The 20960-nt window shown below is 34.7% G+C and overlaps 1 protein-coding gene across 2 annotated transcripts in view; it reads right to left on the bottom strand.

Moving 5' to 3' along the window:
* Window positions 1-19891: 19891 nt before the first annotated feature.
* The window catches only part of LOC131044146 (CDPK-related kinase 3), a 36927-nt gene continuing 35858 nt past the window's right edge, over window positions 19892-20960 (bottom strand). Inside the window, exons 10-12 of one of the 2 annotated variants that reach the window (XM_057977409.2) lie at window positions 20754-20921; window positions 20534-20664; window positions 19892-20429 (exon numbers count right to left, since the gene is read on the bottom strand). In XM_057977409.2, coding sequence (XP_057833392.1) covers window positions 20423-20429; window positions 20534-20664; window positions 20754-20921 — 306 coding nt within the window. In that variant the 3' untranslated portion in view covers window positions 19892-20422. Of the gene's footprint in view, window positions 20430-20533; window positions 20665-20753; window positions 20922-20960 lie in introns of those variants that run through there. The other variant, XM_057977412.2, reaches the window with a different exon arrangement.

Genomic DNA, 20960 nt, shown 5'->3' with positions numbered 1-20960 from the left:
CTTTGTCTACCAAAAACATAATGTCATTCTCATACCAATCTAAAACTTAAGGAGGAATTTGATTCCTCAAAACCAACACACATATGAGCTTCTAAAAGAAATTCTTGCACTTTTTAGAGCTATCATCCAAACCCTCTAAGTAGCTCTTAATCTTACATTCAATAGACATATATCCTCTCAATGCAACATTCTAAACACCGGGAAAAGCATTAAAAAAATAGAAAACTAAACAGACAATCAGAGAAAAATACCAGAATTGATACATATCACTTTTTGTCATCTTGATATTATTGAACAATTGCCACCTCAAAATCTCACATAGATCATATTCAGCATTTTCTTTGACCATCCTATAAGATAATACTCTAGTAAATGCAATATAAACTTCCCTATTCCTATAATAAACTTTGTATGAGATCCCCATTGTTGCATACCTAACATTTACATCTCTGATAGAATCAATTTCAAAGCTCTTCCATCTGATATTACTCCAGCCAACCAATTCACTTCAACATTCTTTACAGATTTCAACATCGGTACTTTTCTAGTCACACATAACCCTATCACAACTTGCAACACATCCTTCGAAATCAAGTATGGTTTATCAAGCCAGATATGTAAATCATGAATTCTGTTAAGAACAATTCTAATAATTTCTTCATCTTCAAACATCAAGAAATAATTCCAAGTATTCAAACCCTTGTGCCCTAGGTTACCAAATCCATTATGCAACCTCTGAAAATTGTTAAACAAATTACTCCACCTGAAAGCCCTAATCTTCCCATGATCATACTCTTCTAGAACAACATGAATATACTAACAAGCATCCTCTTTATGAATAACACAATTATCAATACCAAAAAAAGCTCCAATCGAATCTATATCTGATGGAATGAAAGCCATTTTGCCAAAAAAAATTGCTCTGCAATTCCTTTTCACACACTTTCGCTTGAATTCGCTCATTTGCTCTCCTTTTCTTCCCAAATCGCTAATGCACAAATATTGTAATCGCCGAAATAAATACTCATGAATTAGGTTTTCAAAAAGTTGATACACTATTGTTGAACCTATAAAAAGTATATCTAGACCACAAGATAAGCTCAAAACCTTTGAAAGAACACCACACACATGCTAAGAGGATACCTAGCAACAAACCAAGAGGGGTCAGAAGATGTTTTCATTTAAGCTCCCCCTCAAACCCTTTTGTCTGAGTCAATTATCAGAAGAGGCAGCTGCACCCTCAACGGATGCCAAACCACCTCCAACACTTCCTTTGATTTCTTTACCCACAACTTCTTTCCTTTTCCACTAGAGTCTACCACCTTCTCCAAATAAGCATTATTTCCTTTACTGCTTTTACAAAATATTGCAATATTCCCAACATTACAAATATAGCATACCGAACCATTTTGTATCATACTCTCATTCATATTTCTTTTGAATTTCTTATTCATCCTACATCCAATAGCTTTGTGTCCATATCTATTGCAAACATAGAAACATTCATTGAAAGAGCTGACACTATTGTTCATATTCACTCTGCTTATACATTCACTAGCCTTGCAACCAAATTCAATAATGAGAATTTCCATTAAAATAAAATTCCTTATCTGATTTCTACATTCACTCGCTTTGTGTCCTACTTGATTGCATGAAAAAAAAATTCCTTTAAAAGTGAATACTTGGAAGAAATATGAGGAGGTCTTTGGTCCGTCACAAAATTCCAAAAATTCTGATTAGGCAATAAAATTTTGTTAGATTTGTGTGAATATTGTCCTTGTTGTCATTAATGTCAAACCTGGTTATCTGGTTAGGACCGGATGTGGTATGTTGTTGGAAGCAGTTTTGGTATTGTTGGTCAAATGGAAGAAAAGTATGTGATATGAAGCAATAAGGCATAGATAATCTACTGGTGTTATTTTCAAAAAATCCTCATCTCTAGAATCTTGAGTTATGCTTATCTTGGTTGGTATCAGCTATGTGAGAATCGGTATCAGAGGTAGCAATTAAATCAGTTGTGTATTTGTTGTGATTTATGTTTCGGTATTTGTGGTATCTGTATCTTGGAGTTAGGAGTAGTTGTGCTTAGAAGTTTTGTGCTTATGGGTCCATATCTATGGATCCGGTAGACCCCTACTTTTTTCTGATAATTAAGGCGTATGCTTTGGTGAATGAAATGCGTGAAGGAAGCATGTAAAAGATCAAGTGAAGTTAGACTTTGTTATCATATTTTTGGTCAAGGCTTTATTAGATAATGTGTTGATTCAAGCAGCATATTATTGTGTAAATCATTTGTGGTTGGATGACATATAATCTTGGTGTATGAGCTTACCAGTATGTGTGTGTGTGTGCATTTAGTAGATGAAAAAGGTGTGATAGATGAGTGTGTTTCATGTGTATGATTTAGCAAAGTCAAAGAAGTGCAAGTTGTGGATAGCAAATCAATTGCAATAAGAGAAGTAGTTTTATGAGTGAAGGAATATATAGAAGAGTCAGAGTGCAGATAGTGTTGTAGTTATCCTTTACCGTACTTGTTGCAAGTGATTGTAGACAGTGGTACAATGATCCCTTACCGGATCTATTGTGAGTTTTTTCAGTTGTTATCTGAGATTAATCTAAAACGGACCCCATGCATTAAGAGATGCAATTGTACTCATGTCAACTTCTTTCTATTGCAGTGAGCATTCTGATAGTAGATTGCTTTCGTAATCTGGCAATAAGCCATCCGATAGTGAGCCATGCTTTTTTAAACGCCATATAACTAGTTATATTATCTTGAGAGATAACACTCTCTGTGGTTTTTCCCATTTGGGTTTTCCACGTATAAAATCCGGTGTTCAATTTGTGGTTGTCCTATTTATTTATTATGCATTTTCTATTTCATGTTGATGAGCTTAAATGATGAAATTGATATGCCAGTCTAAGTTTTTAGAAATTGTTTCGGGAATACTGATTCACTCCCTCTCAGTATTCCAGTCCATTCAACCAATTCAATAATTGGTATCAGAGCTTTGGTTCATTGCTTGAAATCTTAACTGCTTGAGGGAGATCCTTGTTGGTTGAATCATGGCACCGATGAGTATGACCAGAGAATATCAGTTGGATGAGGAATTATAGAAAACTCTTGAATATCTGGAAAGTGTTGATTCTGAGAATGAGGAGTTGAAAGATAATGTGAAGGTAGTGAATGAATGTGTGCAGAAGCTGAGAGAACAAATCTGGAAGTTCAAGTTGAGACATAAGGAAGTTAAAAATCAGTTAAAGCAAGAGAATGAAACCGTTAAAGAATTGATGCAGAAGATTGAGAGAACAAGATAGAGGAAACCCTGAAGGAATCAATCAAACTAAAGACCAAAAAATGTGAGAAGCTAGAACAAGAAGTGAAGAAGTCGAAGGGAGAAAGTAAGGTTCTTGATACCAGTAAACTCTTGGAAGATTTGATTAACATGCAAAAAGCTCTTTTAGAGAACACTGGACTTGGATTTTAGACTAGTGAATGTTCAAATCAGAATGACAAAGACAAAGGCAAAGAAATTAAGGCAGAAGCAGAGAAGAAATTAGAAGATGCAAGCAAAACCCGGAATCAGAAGATGCACAAAGCTACCCATCATTTAATGGTTATTGTTTGCAATGTAATAAATTTGGTCATAAGGTTGCAAACTGAAGAAGTATTTAGTGTTACAATTGCAAGAGGTTTGGTCATAAGAAAATTACTGTAGAAATCATGCTATGAATCAGAATCTTAATTCGGTTGGAGAAAATAAGGTGAATAATAAATTTCATGGATATTGTCATACATGGAATGGTTATGGTCACAAAGCTAATTAGTACAAATCTAGAACACATTTAGTAAATTCAGTGCAGAAGAACATTAGTTGTTACAAGTGCAAGCAATCAAGACATTATGATAATCAATGCAGAAATGAAAATATGGATAAGTCTACTAAGAAGAATCTAATGAAGGCTAATGAATCAAAGAAAAAGGAAGTTTTGGTATGGAGAAAGAATGAGATTAATAATGGAAGCGAGCTTGGTGTACCAGAATCTAGTGCAAGCACCTCTTCCTCTAGTAATTAAGCATATTGCTTTGGTTCAGGGGGTTCTTCAAAGATTATCTTTTGGTCCCCCCTTCTGACTTGGTTCATGTCATCAGTCCAGCTTGACTATGTTGGAGATGCTATCCAGTAATTCAATATGTTTGTTGACATCATTGACAAGACACGTTTTGGCGGGAAACCCTAAAAGATATTTTTGGCAACATAAGTATTGATGTTTGAGATTATTTTTCTTTATTATGATAATAGTAGTGCTTGAAGAGTTTGTGTGCAGTTAAAGAGAAAAGAGAAGAGAAGCAGAGCTAATAGTCATGGAAGCCAAAATGATTGTTGGAGAATCGAGCAATAGAGATTTTCAGATTTTAGAGAAGGTATGGCTAGATGAATTTAACCCTGAAAAGACTAGAAAGGTGGAAAAGAGCTTGAGTGGCATAGATTTATAGAAGATTAAGGAAATTGAGCATAAAGGATTGGATCTATGGACTGAGTTTCCCTAGCTTGACAATGAGGATGTGATCAGAGTATTATTGAGTCATGTGGAGAATGATTGAATCGTGTTGAATAAACCTTATCCAATCACAAAGGATTTTATTTCAACTGTTACTGGTTTATGTGATAGTGGATCTATACCGGTTAATAAATATATAAAGAATAAGGAATTTGAAATCCTAACCGGTGTGATAGGTGATTAGAGAGTGTTGTTGATCGACAAAATTATCAATCCCGTTTTAAGGTATGTTGTGTATGGTATTTCTTACAAGATTTATTTAAGAAATAGTAAAGGTTCTGCTTCGGCTATTGTTGTATACATGGCACATATACTTGTTATGGAAGACAAAGTATTTGACTTGTGTGAACTATTAAAGAATTTATTACTAGACAACATCAAGATGACAAAAGAGCAAGGTTACCCCTTCCGATCTGGATCATTGCTTGTGCGTTTAACTATGTATTCTCTAGGATCCCTTCCATCTAAGGAAAATGTGATATGGGAATCTAGAGCCCCGATTGCTAAGAAAATCTTTCGATATTTGAATGGATTGGATAAGAGAGAAGATGTGTGCAATGCTTATTTCAGATCATTTTTGGATATGTGGAGTATCAGTCTGGTATCCCCTGCTACAGGTTTAACTAGATAGGGTTCTTCCTCCAGAAAGAGAAAAAGGAAAGGAACTATGCTTATCAGTGCCTTGGAATCTAAGAAGTGAAAGAAGGATCAAAAGGAGAAAGACTTTGTTGTGATTGAGGATTTGGAATCTCATGTGGCTAAGGGAGAAGTGGTTGTTGCTGAACAAAAAGCAAAAGTATTTGAATCTAATAATGAGTCTAATTTGCTGAAAATCATTGGCAGTACAGATGGAATAAAGATGATTGGAAAAATGTGGCTTACTTCTGTTGAGGCAGATAGAATTGAGAATGTCATGATAGATCATTTTCTCTAGAACAATATTCAGATTGAAAATGTTAGTGATGTGCTTCTGAAATCCCTATCGGAGATAGTTAAAGAGAAATTGATTAAGCAACATGTTAGTGTATAAGATTCAGAGGAAGATACTAATGATATGTAGAGTATGTTGGAGAAATGCAATGATGCATAGAGGACTCTATCTCAATTCATAAATGAAATGAGAGTTTGAATCGACAGTGTTAGCGAATTTTATAGGTATTGTCTTTCATGGCTAACTGTTGCAGTGAAGCATAAAGTAAAGATTGAAGTTGTTGAAGAAGAATTGTGTTCCTTGGGTTAGTCATTTGACTTCCTGAGCGAAAAGGATGGAGAACAAAGGAAAAGGGTCAATTCTCTTCAGGATGAATTGTTATTGTTGTAAAGGCAAAGGAAAGATTATTTGAGTGTTAAAGAGAAAATGATTAAGCAATCTATTAGTGTATAAGATTCAGAGGAAGATACTGATGATATGTAGAGTATGTTGGAGAAATGCAATGATGCATAGAGGACTCTATCTGAATGCATAAATGAAATGAGAGTCTGAATCGACAGTGTTAGCAAAGTTTATAGGTATTGTCTTTCATGGCTTAGTCATTTGACTTCCTGAGCGACAAGGATGGAGAACAAAGGAAAAAGGTAAATTCTCTTCAAGATGAATTGTTATTGTTGTAAAGGCAAAGGAAATATTATTTGAGTGTTTTTTGGAAGGTGAAGGAGATTGTTGAAGCAAAATTGGAACGTTTCTCAGCATTGCTTAATACTGCGGTTGAGTATGAGAAGAATTTGTCTACTCTAGATAGTTTCTCTCATGTTGTTGACATGTTGGTGGAATGCAGAAGCTTATCTGTTAGTATTAAATTGGTTGTGCACTCCTAGGAGGTTCTTCTTTTGAAACTAAAGAAGTACAAGCAGATATTTTAGAAGAAGAGTAGTTAAGGAACTTTTCTTGATTACATTTTTGACATTTTTTTCTTTTTGTTTGTCATGGATTGAAGGCACCCTTTGTCATTGTTGTCAAAGGGGGAGAGAAAGAGAGAGAAATGGAGAGAAAAATAGAATATGGGAGGAAAATAGAGATAGGTAGAGTAACAGAGATATCAGTCATATGTGTAAGGAGGAGTTTCATGCATTATTTTCTTTTGAGATGTTTTTCCATCAATGACAAAGGGGGAGATTGTTAGACTTGTGTGAATATTGTCATTGTCGTTTCAAACTTGGTTATCTGGTTAGGACCAGATGTGGTATGGTGTTGGAAGCAATTTTGGTATTGGTTGAATAGATGAAAAGTATGTGATATGAAGTAGTAAGGAATAGATAATCTAATGGTGTTATTTTCAAAAAATCCTCATCTCCAAAATCCTAAGTTGTGCTTATCTTGGTTGGTATCAGTTGTGCGAGGTTTGGTATCAATGGTAGCAGTCATATTAGTTGTGTATCTGTTGTGATTTATGTTCTGGTATTTGTGGTATCTGTATCTTGGAGTTAGGAGTTATTGTGGTTGGAAGTTTTGTTCTTATGGGTCTTATTAATGGGTCTGGTAGACCCCTGTTTTGTTCCAATAATTAAGGTGTATGTTTCGATGAATGAAATGTGTGAAGGAAGCATGCAGGAGATCTAGTGAAGGTTGACTTTGTTGTCATATTTTTGGTCAAGGCTTTATTAGATAACGTGTTGATCCAAGTAGCCTATTATTATGTAAACCATTTTTTTTTGGTTGATATATTATCTCAGTGTATGAGCTTACCAGTATATGTATGCGTGTTTGCATTTATTAGATGAAAAAGTGTGTTGCATGTGTATGATTTAGCAGAGTCAAAGAAGTATGAGTAATGGATAGCAAAGCAGTTGCAGTAAGAGAAGCAGTTTTATGAGCGAAGGAATATATAGAAGAGTCAGAGTGTAGACAGTGTTGCAGTAATCCTTTACCGGATCTGCTGCAAGTGATTGGTTCGGCAGAGTAGTGCAGTAATCCCTTACCGGACTTATTGCAGGTGATTGTGGACAATGGTACAATGATCCCTTATCGGATTTGTTGTGATTTTTGTGAGTTGTTATCTAAGCTTAATATGGAACTGACCCCTTGCATTACGAGATGCAATTTTCCTCATTTTGACTTCTTTCTATTGCAATGAGCCGCTTTTGTAATCTAGCAGTGAGACGACCTTTTGTAAACACCATATAACTAGTTATATTATCTTGAGAGCTAACACTCTCTATGGTTTTTCCCGTTTGGGTTTTCCATGTATAAAATATGGTGTTCAATTTTTGGTTGTACTATTTCTTTATTAAGCATTTTCTATTTCATGTTGATGAGCTTAAATGATGAAATTGAGATGTCAGTAAAAGTTTTTAGAAATTGTGGAAATATTGATTCACCCCACTATCATTATTCTGGTCCACTCAACCAATTCAACAAATCTTTTTATCCTCAATATCATTCTTCATTCCATTATCCTTCTCTTCATTGATCTTCGAGCATTCACCAAAATCTCCATTATTCTAAAACTGCAAGACAAATTCCCTTATCTCTTTTCCACCTTTCCAACTTAAGCCATTATTGATTTGATCTTTAGCATCTTTGAGTTCTTTCTTCAAATTCGTCACTTCTTATAATTTAGAACATTATTTGGTCTTCTCATCAAGCTTTGTTTCATATTCATCAATTGTCTTTTTTCCTTTGTCCACTAAACCTCTTAATAAAGTAATCTTCTCAACTGCTTTCGTATACTTGTCTCTGCACTCATCCAGATCGGCCAACACAGATCTCAATTCTCCTTCCATATCAACAACTCCTTCAACATCATCCCAATCACCTTGACCTAAAGCATCCATATCATTCAGTGCTTCTTCAAACATATTGTTCAAAACTTTGGATCTACCTCAAGTTGTTAAGCTAACTCAAGAGGAACCTTGCTCTGATGCTAATTGTTTAACACACATTGCATGCTGAGAGGGGTGTGAATCAGCATAAATTAAAATTTTAACCTACAAACTTATGTTAACCAATTAATCCTAGATATACACATCAAAAACTTTGAACAAGATCATCATAAATCATTGACACAAGAACACCAATATTTTATATGTGGAAAACCCGAACTGGGAAAAACCACGGTGAGTGTTAACTCAAAAGATAAACCACTATATAGAAGTGATTACAAAAGAGAGAGCTCACTTCTCATGGCGCAAGATACAAAAGAGGACTCGCAAACCTAAAGCTAACTACAATAGAGCAAGATACATATTTACAAATTTCAAGAAAAGAACTATATGAATAAAATCATCTCCATATGTTGATTACAAACATTGTTAAAGCACAATCTCTGACCTTACCGAGATATCCAAATCACCAGATCTTCTGGATTGAAATTGTGACCCTTGCAATTTGCGACCACATTAAGGTCTTCACATTAGCGATTTGAATCCCTAAGCCTGATCGGAGACCCGAGACTTTCTCAACTCTTGGAAACTGCATCTTTCTTGCCCTTTGCACTACCTAAACTCCATCCTGTCTTGGAAAAAAGGGTAGGACAGGGGCATGGTGCCCCTGTCCCTGCCCCATTTTGGGGCGGGACCCTTTTCAATTATGCTTTGGTGGTTGTGCATTGAGAGGGAAAACTCCCCCAATGTCAGCCTGTGATGAAAAATCAGTCAATTAGCCCTAATTGACAAGTATATATGTCGCATTTGTCCTCTCATTTGCATAAGTTGGATGAGTGGGAAGTTTACATGAGATCAAGCATTCAAGAGCATTCAAGCATTCCTTTCCAGCATTGAGCATTCTCAAGTCTCCCTTCAAGGCTAGGTGTTGCATTCAAGTCAAGGATTCAACCATTGAAGAGGAGATCCCTTTCAACATTCAATCCAATACAAGCAATTCTATCAACATTTCTATCACAACCTCCCTTGAGGTGATTTACAGTTCAGTCTTTCATTTACATTTACTTGCAAGTACTTTCTTTCATCATTTGGTTAATTCCAAAACTGGGGTTTGACTTGAAGGCAAACCCCCAATCCCAACCCCTTTTCCTCTCTTTTATGTGTGTAGATTGCAGGTGCACAACTGTACTTTCAGATTTGGACTCCATTTGCAAAGGCAGAAAAACCCTTTTTGTTTCGTGAATTTTTTGGAGGACCGTGTACATTCTCATCACGGTCCAGGCAACTTTTTCTCAAATTCGCAGGGTGGCTTCGTCTCGACATATTATTGCCAAATCCAAGTGCACAGCTTCATCCTATGCTTCTATTTCAAGTTATAATCAGATCTTTGTCACTTTTTCACTTGGTCATAAGTACACAATTCAATCAATTCAAATCTCATTCCAGAAGAGGGGATTAATTTACCATCACTTAGAATTCAATCTCCTTTTCTAGAGGTTGAATCTAGTGCATTTCCCCCCCTCTTCTAATGTAATGCATGAAAAGTGTTTGAAGGGAGATCCGAAGTGAAACTTTTATCTCTCCTCAGAGGGAAGAAAAGTTTTCCTCTTGATCTCCATCATTCACCTTTTTCAACATTACAACCGCAACTACATCCACTGCCACTTTTACACAACAATACTATCTAACACGACAACTCAAATCACATTGACATCCTTACATCAAGTTGTACATACTTACTGTTGAATCCAATTCACTTGCATCTCACACATATATCTCTCTATCTATATATTCTTTTCAAAAAATCATCATCATCATCATATATATGTGTGTGTGTGTATACCAAACCAGAACAAAACATTCTCACCGGGTTGGCCAAAAGATAGATTGTAATGTGTACACATTTTTTATTCAAGATATTCAACCGAACCAACATATAAAACATGGAACATAAATTGAACCTAAACCGAGAAACACCGAACCAATAGAATACATCACACGAAATCATCGAACCAAGGAATATACATCGAACTTTGATAACATATCTCAACACAAGCGCTGAAAGAGTTCGGACCAAAATTGACAACACCCTGACCATACAAATAAAGCTTTTGACTATCCTCACCATAAAAAACAAGCTAATATCAACTAGAACAACTGCCAATGCAATCAATCTATGTCCAATCCACAAAAACCAATCATAACAACCTCTGGTACAAAAGCATAAACATAGATGTTGGTACAAAAGCATAACTTTAGATACTTCAACAAAACACTTCAACACCAAATCCTACACAATGAATGTTGAATCCCACATAGCAGATGTCGAGACCAGAACATATCCAAACCATGTTGTTTGACATCAATGACAACAAAGCACATTGGTTCAATGTTGATCGATTCATGTCTTCATGTAAGGAGGCTATGGCACATGTTTTGGCATTTTTCCAAGTAGGTAAAACCTACCACCTCTTATGGAGAGTGTGAGTTAATGCACCTCTTAGATGTATGTGCTATTATTTTTCTATATAATTAGCACTCTACTCTCACCTTCACTAGTTTAGTGATAGCTTGGTGAGAGTATTGAGAGCCTTCTCAAAATTCTCTTTCTTTTTCTCTATTTTTCTCTTATTTAGATTTATCTTCATTCAACTATTTTGATCTTCGATCATCTGTTGCTTGGAGTTGCATGTGATCTACAATCGACATTAGATCTTGGTTGGGTTCCCGCTTCTCGCAAAATCTAACATGGTATAAAAGTCATGTTCTCTAGTACAGTTCATTGTTTTTCTAACTTTTAGAGAGATTTGAGACTATTAGATAACTAATATTTTCCTCAAACACCACGTATGCTCTTCTCCTGCATTCTCATGTGACCTAGAGAATCAGGATAGTTTAAAGATAAATAAGCTTCTAATTGATATGGTTAATATATACATGTGTTCCTATGAGATCTAAGTGATAAGAGATTTTTGGCAATATTGGAGGCTTTTTCAACATTTCCAAAGTGTCCAAAAGGCTTGAAAAATCAGAGTGAAAATTTTAAAATTTAATTGGAGTTGATTTCATTTTGGGTTCAGAAATCTAGCTTCTACTACCTTGCAAGAAAATCAATTTTTGGGTTTACTTCTCAACTTCAAAAAACCATCTAGTTATCTCTTACTTTTTTCATAAAGAAAATAAATTTTGCAAAAATTGAGTTTGAATTGGGCATGTCATTTTTGGCTTGAAGATTCATTAACTTTTTTGAAAAATTGAATAACGTTTGCCTCAGGTGTTGGATTTACGCAAACAAGTACATGACAAAAAGATAGAAATGAGCATTTTCTATCCACAGTTTTTATAAAAAAAAATGTCATTTTTCATCTGATATTGCAAGTTGAATCAACTATATCTTTTTCTCTCCAACTGGTCATATATTTCACCTCAAGACTCCATTTTTCAAAAAAAAATAGGCATTGGAAAGGTATTAAAGAGTATTACACAACTATAAGGCTAATAATATCATAGTTTGTATAAGCTTAATTTTTATCAAAATTTTAAATTTTGGCCCTTGGAGGCCTAGAAAGAATTGTAATTTGATAAAAGACCCTTTAAATGCATTAATTATAAAGTGTCAACCTTGTAATATTTGGGGGGTCATTTTTTAGACTAGTGAAAAGGGGGGTGTCTCGTGTGTCTTCTTTCTTGCACTTTTCCTCATTTTGTACAACCTTCTTTTTTGCTATCATGGATGCATCTGCAATTCTCTTTTTTAAACACAATATAATTATTTTAAATGGAATCTAAGATGATAATATATCTAAAAAGGCATGGATATCATCTTGTTACTTTGGGACTTGAAATTGAACCTGAGGATGATGTAGGAAAGATAAAATGGTTTGTGATGAAGCCTTTAGTACTCTGTGTATGTCAGTCTCTCCTGACCTTCTTTTTTCACATAAAATTTTCCACTACACCAAATAGAGTGTGGACCACTTTGAAAAAGTAGGATGAGTTAAGAGGTCATCAGTTGGATAATGAACCCATAGGGTTAAGTCCAACCAATTTTGACACTATATAATGCTTCTTCACAAAACTCAAATCTGTAAGATTATAGTTGGAATAGAGTGGAGTCAATAAGGATGATAAGCAATTGATCTTGAGTATTCTTTCTAAGCTTGGTCCTAACTATTCAGTGTTTGTTTCTACATTCTATACTACAAAACGTGCCCTAGGTACCATATTCAAAATGCATTCTCTAGATGAATTTATAGCAAAACTCACTAGGGAGAAGGACAAATTGGTTTAATTGGGTACAATCAAACCATCAAAGTCACATGCCTTAGCTGTAAATCAAGGCACAAACTAATAGAAAGGGTCTAGTAAGAAAGATAAGAAATAAAAGTACCAAGGAGAGAAGAAGAAAGATCAGAAATCTACTAATTCAAGAGCAGATAATCTGACCTCTTCATCAAAAGGTGAACAACCTAAGAAGGAGAAGGTCATCTTACTATAAGAGGCTTGGTTGTGATGAACATAAGTGCATAAATAAACAAATTTATCACCTTTCAAATCTTACAGAAAAAAATAATATCAAGGTACCTAATTCAGTCAAATAGAGTTCATTAGAAGGATCTTCCAAGGACACGGATAAGAGTAAAGGGAGAGGAAAGGGTAAGGCCCTAGTTATTGTTACTTCACAACCATATTCTCAGATCATTGACTCGGGTGCTTTCGACCAAATGACTTCTTCTAAAGATGATTTCGCCTCTTTAAAGTCACATTTTATGCCTAATATACCAATGGGTGATGACACTTGTTGAAGTGCATAGAAGAGGATTTATTGATGTGGGTGAAGGAACATTTGAGGATGTCCTTTGTGTTCCATCTTTATCAATTAATCTCTTAGTTGTTTAGCAGATCACTCACACTAGTTTTAGCAAGCGAGTTGAGTTCACACTAGATACAGTGGTAATTAGTGAAGTGCATAATGGGTTTACTATTGTTGTGGGAAAAGCATATAATCAATCTAAATTATATCAGTTTTCTCATTGTGATCCTGACTCTCCTTCGATAGTCTTACTCACTCATGTAGATGAGGTGAGTTGTTTGCATGGCATCAATAGTTTGTGAAATTTATTATTGGGCTTTTAGTTATCATTTTTTTTGTTTCTTTAAAGTTATTAATTGGGGGTTTGGTGAGCAAGGAGTGAATAGTAATTGGAACATGGGTGGTAACTGGTGTTCTTCCCCTATGTACATAGGAAATCTGTTAAACTTTCAAAACCTAAAGAACCAAGAGAAACCATTCAAAAAGATGGTGTAAAATGAAATTTATTTTCCTTTGCTTGAAAATTATGATAGTTATAAGCAAAATGGATCCAAATGTTTCCATAAATTGGCATTAGTATGATTGCAACTATACAGAGCGTACCTCTTACAAACTATTAAAAACGTTGGGAAGTATGTGTCATCCCTTAGAGTCTCCTTTATGCATCATGCTAAGCTTCTCTCCTTAAATTTGCATGTTGTAAAAGCCCCTCGAAACCTCTTCAACATGGGAATTCTATATATTCCAAGATGATTTGCATTGTAACCCACTAGAGGCATCTATGCGACTTCTATACTTATCTTATTTTCCTAATATTAATATTATTTTGCTTGTTTCCAAACTAAGACCTATGAATTTTTTATTTATTGATACAATGTGAGTTAATCTCTCTAATAAATTAAATGATTTATCATATATATGTTGTGTGTGGTGCATGCCCTTATTGATTTGTGCATTTTTATGGTCATAATATTATTGAATGTATTCATCTTAGTGTTCAAGTTATGATTGTTTGATTGCCAACTGAATGGCTCTCATACACTTGCTTGGGAGAGTCAAAAACCAATAGTGTAAATATGGATAAGCATGCTCACTTTTTACCCCTTTTTCTTCTCTCTCCATTTATTTTGATTGTTTTTATAAATAGATGGAGTAGGTTAGATTAGAATTTATATTAGAATTAAAATAGAGTCAAATTAGATTAGAATTATTTCAATATCATTACAAGCTTATGTTTGCTAAATAATTACTCTTTAATATAATGAAGCTTAATTTTTTTAATTGGAGATAATATTGAGAGAAAACTAGTTAGAACTTGTGTATGTCCAAATTAGACTATAAATAATAGTACCATATTATGGGACTCCCAAATATTAGATTTCAATAAATCCAACTTGTCTAGACCAAGTAATCAAAATATTAATGGATTTAAACCCCTTTTAAGAGGAAGTATATCCTTCAAACGAAGTTGTATAAATTACAACAAAAAAATCCTAAATATTTATAAGGGGTCAATATTAAAAATAAAATGCAAAAATAATACAAGAAAGTTATTTTATTATGACATCCCTATATAAGGCATCATTGTCAATTCATTTCATTAGGCTATCGGGAGCTCATTATTGCATCTCATCATTATGCTATCATTCCAATTCAAGAACAACTATTTTTCTTTAAAAGCAATTCTTATTCAAGTAGCAGCAAGCTATATCAAGACATCTTCAATTATGTTTCACTTATGATTTCATGATGGATTTTATGTGATTTATCATGTTATTGCATCAACACATGGAGGACTTATTTTAAGAAACATTACTATAAAATCAATTCAGTCAATCATTTCAATTCAATTCAAGGGTTAATTCCAAACCCGAGGTTTGACCTAGGCAAACCCCTATCAACAACACCCTTCCCTCTATTTTTGTGTGTAGGTGACGGGTTCAAGAGCCACAATTACAAAATTAGGTAGAGCAAACAAAGACGACCAGATCTAACTTTTGCAAGAGTGAAAAGCAGAGGACTAGGATGCCCTGAGCGCCATGGTCTTGAGAAGTAAACTTCAAACGAGCTTCTGGAAACAAATCCTGAGCAACCTCCTGATCCCAAAAATACCTTGTTTGTTCGCACCTAATATTTTGGGACCAAGTCGGTTTTCCCATTCTGATCCCACACTTTCGAGCCAAATTTTCAAACACGAGTTCCTCTATGTTCCTTTTGCTCATACTTAGCTCTATGTCTCTATATTGTGTTTGTAGATCGTTGTTCGCGTTATTTTATGTCAAATTCACATCATTTACCCTAGATCTTGTGTTCAAATTACATCCTTTCAATTGCATCCTTAACTCAATCAAAAAGGAATAGAATCCAATCAGTAGTCAATCCTCTTCCACACAAAATTGAGGTTGAATCTATTGAGTTCATTCCCCTTTTAAAGTAATGTGTGTGAAATAGGCCTAATTCCTAGTTTATATAGCTAAACTTGTGAACCCTATTTTCAGACTTACACTAGGGTAGGGTGTCTATCAATTCTCTTAAGTCATGCCATTTCATAGGATTTGCTCACCAATCTTTATGGGGTAAACCTCTACCTATTGTTTATTCTCTTTCCTCCCATGTCATCATCTACGACAAGGAGGTGTTGGATAATGAAGAAAGTTTTAAACATCTAGCCCTCATTCGCAAAATCAATTATTTTTTGCCTTCTTTTGGGAAATTGAACAAATGGGTTTTGAAGTCTTAGAGGACTAGTGTCAAGATTGAATTATATCAAGGATTTTTCAATGCTTCCTTCCAAATGAAAGATGATAGGGAGTAGATGTTGGAGGGTAGGGCTTGGATATGGGGACAAGACTCCCTCTCACTCAAACCATTACAATGCTCTAGCTCACTTTTTATAAGAGGATGTTCTCTCATCAAACTTTGGCCATATACATGCGTCCACATTCTCATGGAGATTTGGCATCGCTAAGGAGCTACCTAAGGATATTGTCATGTTTGTTGGGATATATTGTGGACTCAAACACTACTATGAGGTTCCTCAATTTCATTGTAGGAGATGCCTCGCTATTCGATATCTTGCTTCAAAATGCCCTTATTCCCACCAAAGAAGGGTCAAGTGATTTGGTGGAAGAAAGACCTCCATGGTCATTTGATTGTCAATTATTCTGATATTGAGGATTATGAGTCCTTGATGGGGACCTACTACAAATTGGTTCTCCCTAGAGGTGCCAAGACTTCAAATATTTCTCTTGATGGGTCATCTTAAGGCCCAATATTGGCTCCTCCTCCTTTGGACCTCCTACCACTAGGTGTTGAGTCCATTGATACTACTCTATTGGAGGTTTTAATGTAGCATTTAACTTCTCTTTTTGCACCTATGAGAACTTTGTTCAAGTCTTGAACAATGGTTAGCCCTTCCCCCTCCAGTTATTTCAAAACTTTGGAGGATGATGTGTCATAGACGATTGTTCAAAGAAGAGAGAGATGTCCTCCCAAACAAGCTTGTGTTTACCATATGCAAGACATGGCTGCTCAAAATGCTACGTTGAGGCTTTGGATTATGTAGGTGGCCTATCATATATGTTTTGTTTGTTAGCTAAGTTACAACCTCATTATACAGAGTTTATGATCCCCTCAAAACCATCTTTGTGTCAAAAACTTGGCTACAACAGTGTTCAAGATATTAGGTCCTTTCAAAACATACTAATATGTGGTTTTGTTGGAATTTTGATTGGCTATTAGTTGGACATTTGTTGTAAAAGGTTCCAAGACCCCTTCAAAAACTACTTTACCTATATAATAAACAACGCATTGTACAAAGTGAAATGAAAATAATTTATTAGCTAACAAAGACTCATTATAATGAACTATCAAATAAAGATTAAGATATAGACAAACATAAGGTCAAGATCAAAGTTGTGAGAATAGCTTAATAGCTTAATAAAAGATCAAAACATATGCATGATCAAGAAGTCCACCCCAATCTTATTGAGTTGTCAATTTTTTTACAACCATGTCTTCTCTTCAAGATAGAATGGAGGTGTAATGATGAATTTGTTCTAAAATGCTCTCTAACAAATAAGTCTGGTTTGATGGAACTTGTTATATAAATAATCTACACTAATCCACACTCCAAGGTCTTTGATGAATATAAATATTTTAAAGAGTGAATCATGATATTTGAATCTATAAAATTGTTGTTTATTGTGAGGTTAAAATATTAATGTACATTTTATCATTTGTACATTTGTTTTCTATTGTATTAGGTTGACTTCAACTTTTATGTGCATGTCGTCCAAGCCTTTTCTCCACCTTATTCTTACTCTAGTGAAGATGAAATTGATGACATTTTATAGTTGTTATTTTCTTATTTTCTTTTGGCTATTTTATATGTGTGTACTTCCTTGGTGCACTTCATTCATGTCTATGCAATGTGATGATAATACTTGTTTATGTAAATACTATAATTTCTTCGTTTTGTTTTTGGACCTAAATATTAAAGTTGTTTATCTAATACTATAAACAGTTTGTTTTGTTTTTGCACCTAAATATTAAATTTTCTTGATTCAACCCAAACAACTTCCAATTAGGAGCCACTAGATTATTCAAGGTTGTAGAGCTCTTGGCACATGAGCAAATCTCCCTTTTCATTTACAAGATCAATCTTTATTAGTTCTTGAGATCACTCTTCAGGACAAACATAGATACCAACATGATGGCTTTATATCATAGAAACAAGTGTCAAGGTCTAAACTAAAATTTAAATTTTCCATTTGTTCCAAGTGTTTTATCTTACTTTGACCATTCCTTCACTCTTTAAAAGATGAGGCCCAACCTAATTCCTTTCGCTACTTAACTATTCTTTCTCAAAGGCCATATTCTTCATGGCCTTACTTCGACCATTCCTTCACTCTTTAATTTATTAGGCCTGACCTAGTTCCTTTCACTACTTAAGTATTCTTTCTTGAAGGCCACATATTCTTCTCGGCCTACTTTGACCATTCTTTCACTCGTTAGAGATTAGGCCTGACCTAGTTCCTTTCACTACATAACTAATCTTTCTCAAATGTCATATTCTTCATGGCCCTCGACCATTCCTTCACTTTTTAAGAGATTAATGATGGCTTTACATCATAGAAACAAGTGTCAAGGTCTAAACTAAAATTTAAATTTTCCATTTGTTCCAAGTGTTTTATCTTACTTTGACCATTCCTTCACTCTTTAAAAGATGAGGCCCAGCCTAATTCCTTTCGCTACTTAACTATTCTTTCTCAAAGGCCATATTCTTCACGGCCTTACTTTGACCATTCCTTCACTCTTTAATTTATTAGGCCTGACCTAGTTCCTTTCACTACTTAAGCATTCTTTCTTGAAGGCCACATATTCTTCTCAGCCTACTTTGACCATTCCTTCACTCGTTAGAGATTAGGCCTGACCTAGTTCCTTTCACTACATAACTAATCTTTCTCAAATGTCATATTCTTCATGGCCTTCGACCATTCCTTCACTTTTTAAGAGATTAGGCCTGACCTAGTTCCTCTCACTACTTAACTATTCTTTCTCAAAGCACATATTCTTCCCAACCTTCATTTAAGGGCCATATATTTGTTAGTGAGTAGTCATGAACTTTCAAAATATGGGTGTATTTCCCATCAAACTCCAATTCATTAAGTTGCCATATTGATACATATTCCAAAATAATGTGCATGTGTCCAATGGAATTTTTTTTGTTATTTTTAGTGTCATTTTAGTCCAATACTTTCAATGAAAAAAAAAACTTATTGATAGCAAAACCTAAAAGTCCTAATATAGTAAAACTTGAGTTTTACAACTATGCATTGACAATAATAACAACGGATTGAAGTTTTTGATCCATTTTTTTTATCCTTATGATGATGTCATCAGTAACCCAATATAAGAAAGATCTTACAAGAAATTCAGTCCATATTCTCTATCATGTTATGAGATTACTACCATATTGCTTAAATTCCCATTTACATAACTCTGATACTCCCCCATCAATTTCATTGCAAGCAGAATCATCACAACCCATCAAAGCAAAAGCACTAAGAAGCAACTGTCATCTTGAATCCAAACTTGAAAATTCTCTGACCTTCATATGCCCTTTTGATTATGATATGCAAGATTACCATTATACTAGCTAAAAAGTAAGATTTCAAGCACTCTTAAAATGAAAAAAGTATTGGCTACAAGTAGACATTGTACCTTGCTAGCTCCAGATTAATGACCCATCACATGAAAAAAGTATTGGCTACAAGTAGACATTGTACCTTGCTAGCTCCAGATTTATGACCCATCACATACATTCGTTGCTCTTGCCACAAAAGACCTTACGATCAGGCTACTGACATACACAAAATCTGAACATACATGTAAATCCCACATCTAGATTCGTTTCAAAGTCATATGTAGGATAAGTAACTAATTGACGCACTTTTTTGCAAGTATTATTGGTTGCTGTTCTGCTACTGCCACTCTTTCAAGTTTAAATGTTTTTTTGCATTTATTTTTTTTACTTCATAATTTTGTTTAAACTTAATATATGGCAAGCAAGAAAAATCGTCAAATGGGCATGTATGTGATGGTGATCCATAATTTTTAGTTTGCATTATTTTCTAAAATTCATTCCCTAACCATAAGTTACAAACAACACTATAAATAACTTTAGTGAGAAAGTTCTTAAAAGCTAATCAATGGATTATTGAAAGATAGTGCTAAAGATAACTTACTGCAGTGTTTTTTCGTGATACAGAACCCAACTTGTAAAAATTTTGGGTTGTTGAAAAAACCATTGAGTTAACAATAAAGCTCTTCAGGCATACCAATACACTAGGCAATATCAAGCCTGTTCTATGCAGCAAGGCCTAATTAAGCCTGTTCTATGCAGCAAGGCCTCATGAGAGGTAACATGAATGCTTTCCATATAGTTGGCTGACGGAAACAAAGATCAACCATTGAACTTTACGGTTTTACCACATTCAGAAACATTTGAAATAAGTTGCTTCAATGTATTGTCTTAGGCTGTACAGTGCCTCTCGTTAGCACTAAGACTGTCCTATACACACTCCACATAAAGTACACCAAAAAAGAAGAAAATGGGATAAATCAAGCATCCTTCCAACAGGACAAGGAAATCACATCAATCATAGAAGTTGCTCTGCAAAGAGTCCCAGTGGAAGGCCAATACAATTATGTTGAAAATGATTTCTAATTCCTACAAAATCCAATGAAAAATATGATCAGATATGGGGAAAGCAACAATCAGAAAGTCCAAAACTATAAAATTATCATTAATTAATAACTGTTAAATACAACTACCGAGGCCTCATGTTTGTTCGCAGTGTAACTCCATGTAGAAACTTTGCAAATCCAACAAAACTCAGTTTCCCATCCGTGTGTCTGATCCAATCGTGCAAAGCTGTATAAAAATTTGCCCCTATATTCAACTCCTGCAAGGGGAACAAGTTGAATAATAAAAAATTTGTATTTGAGATGCTAGATAATTACTTCAACAGTAACGGTTCAGACAAGAGCATACCCGTGCTAGCTCTTCAACTGAAATGACTCTATTTCCTTCATGTTCAAAGAATTCGTAAGCAGAATGTACGATTTGATCCCAGTGATCAAGAGCTTCAAGCTGATAAACACTTGTTGCAGCAGCACAGAATTCCTCAAAGTCAAGTTTTCTGAAAGCAAGTTGATTCATCTGGTTGGTAGACAATATCAGGTGTGAGAAAACTGAAAA

This window comes from Cryptomeria japonica, chromosome 6, assembly GCF_030272615.1.
Source record: "Cryptomeria japonica chromosome 6, Sugi_1.0, whole genome shotgun sequence".
NCBI lineage: Eukaryota > Viridiplantae > Streptophyta > Pinopsida > Cupressales > Cupressaceae > Cryptomeria > Cryptomeria japonica.
This window is presented reverse-complemented; position numbering and strand designations above follow the sequence as displayed.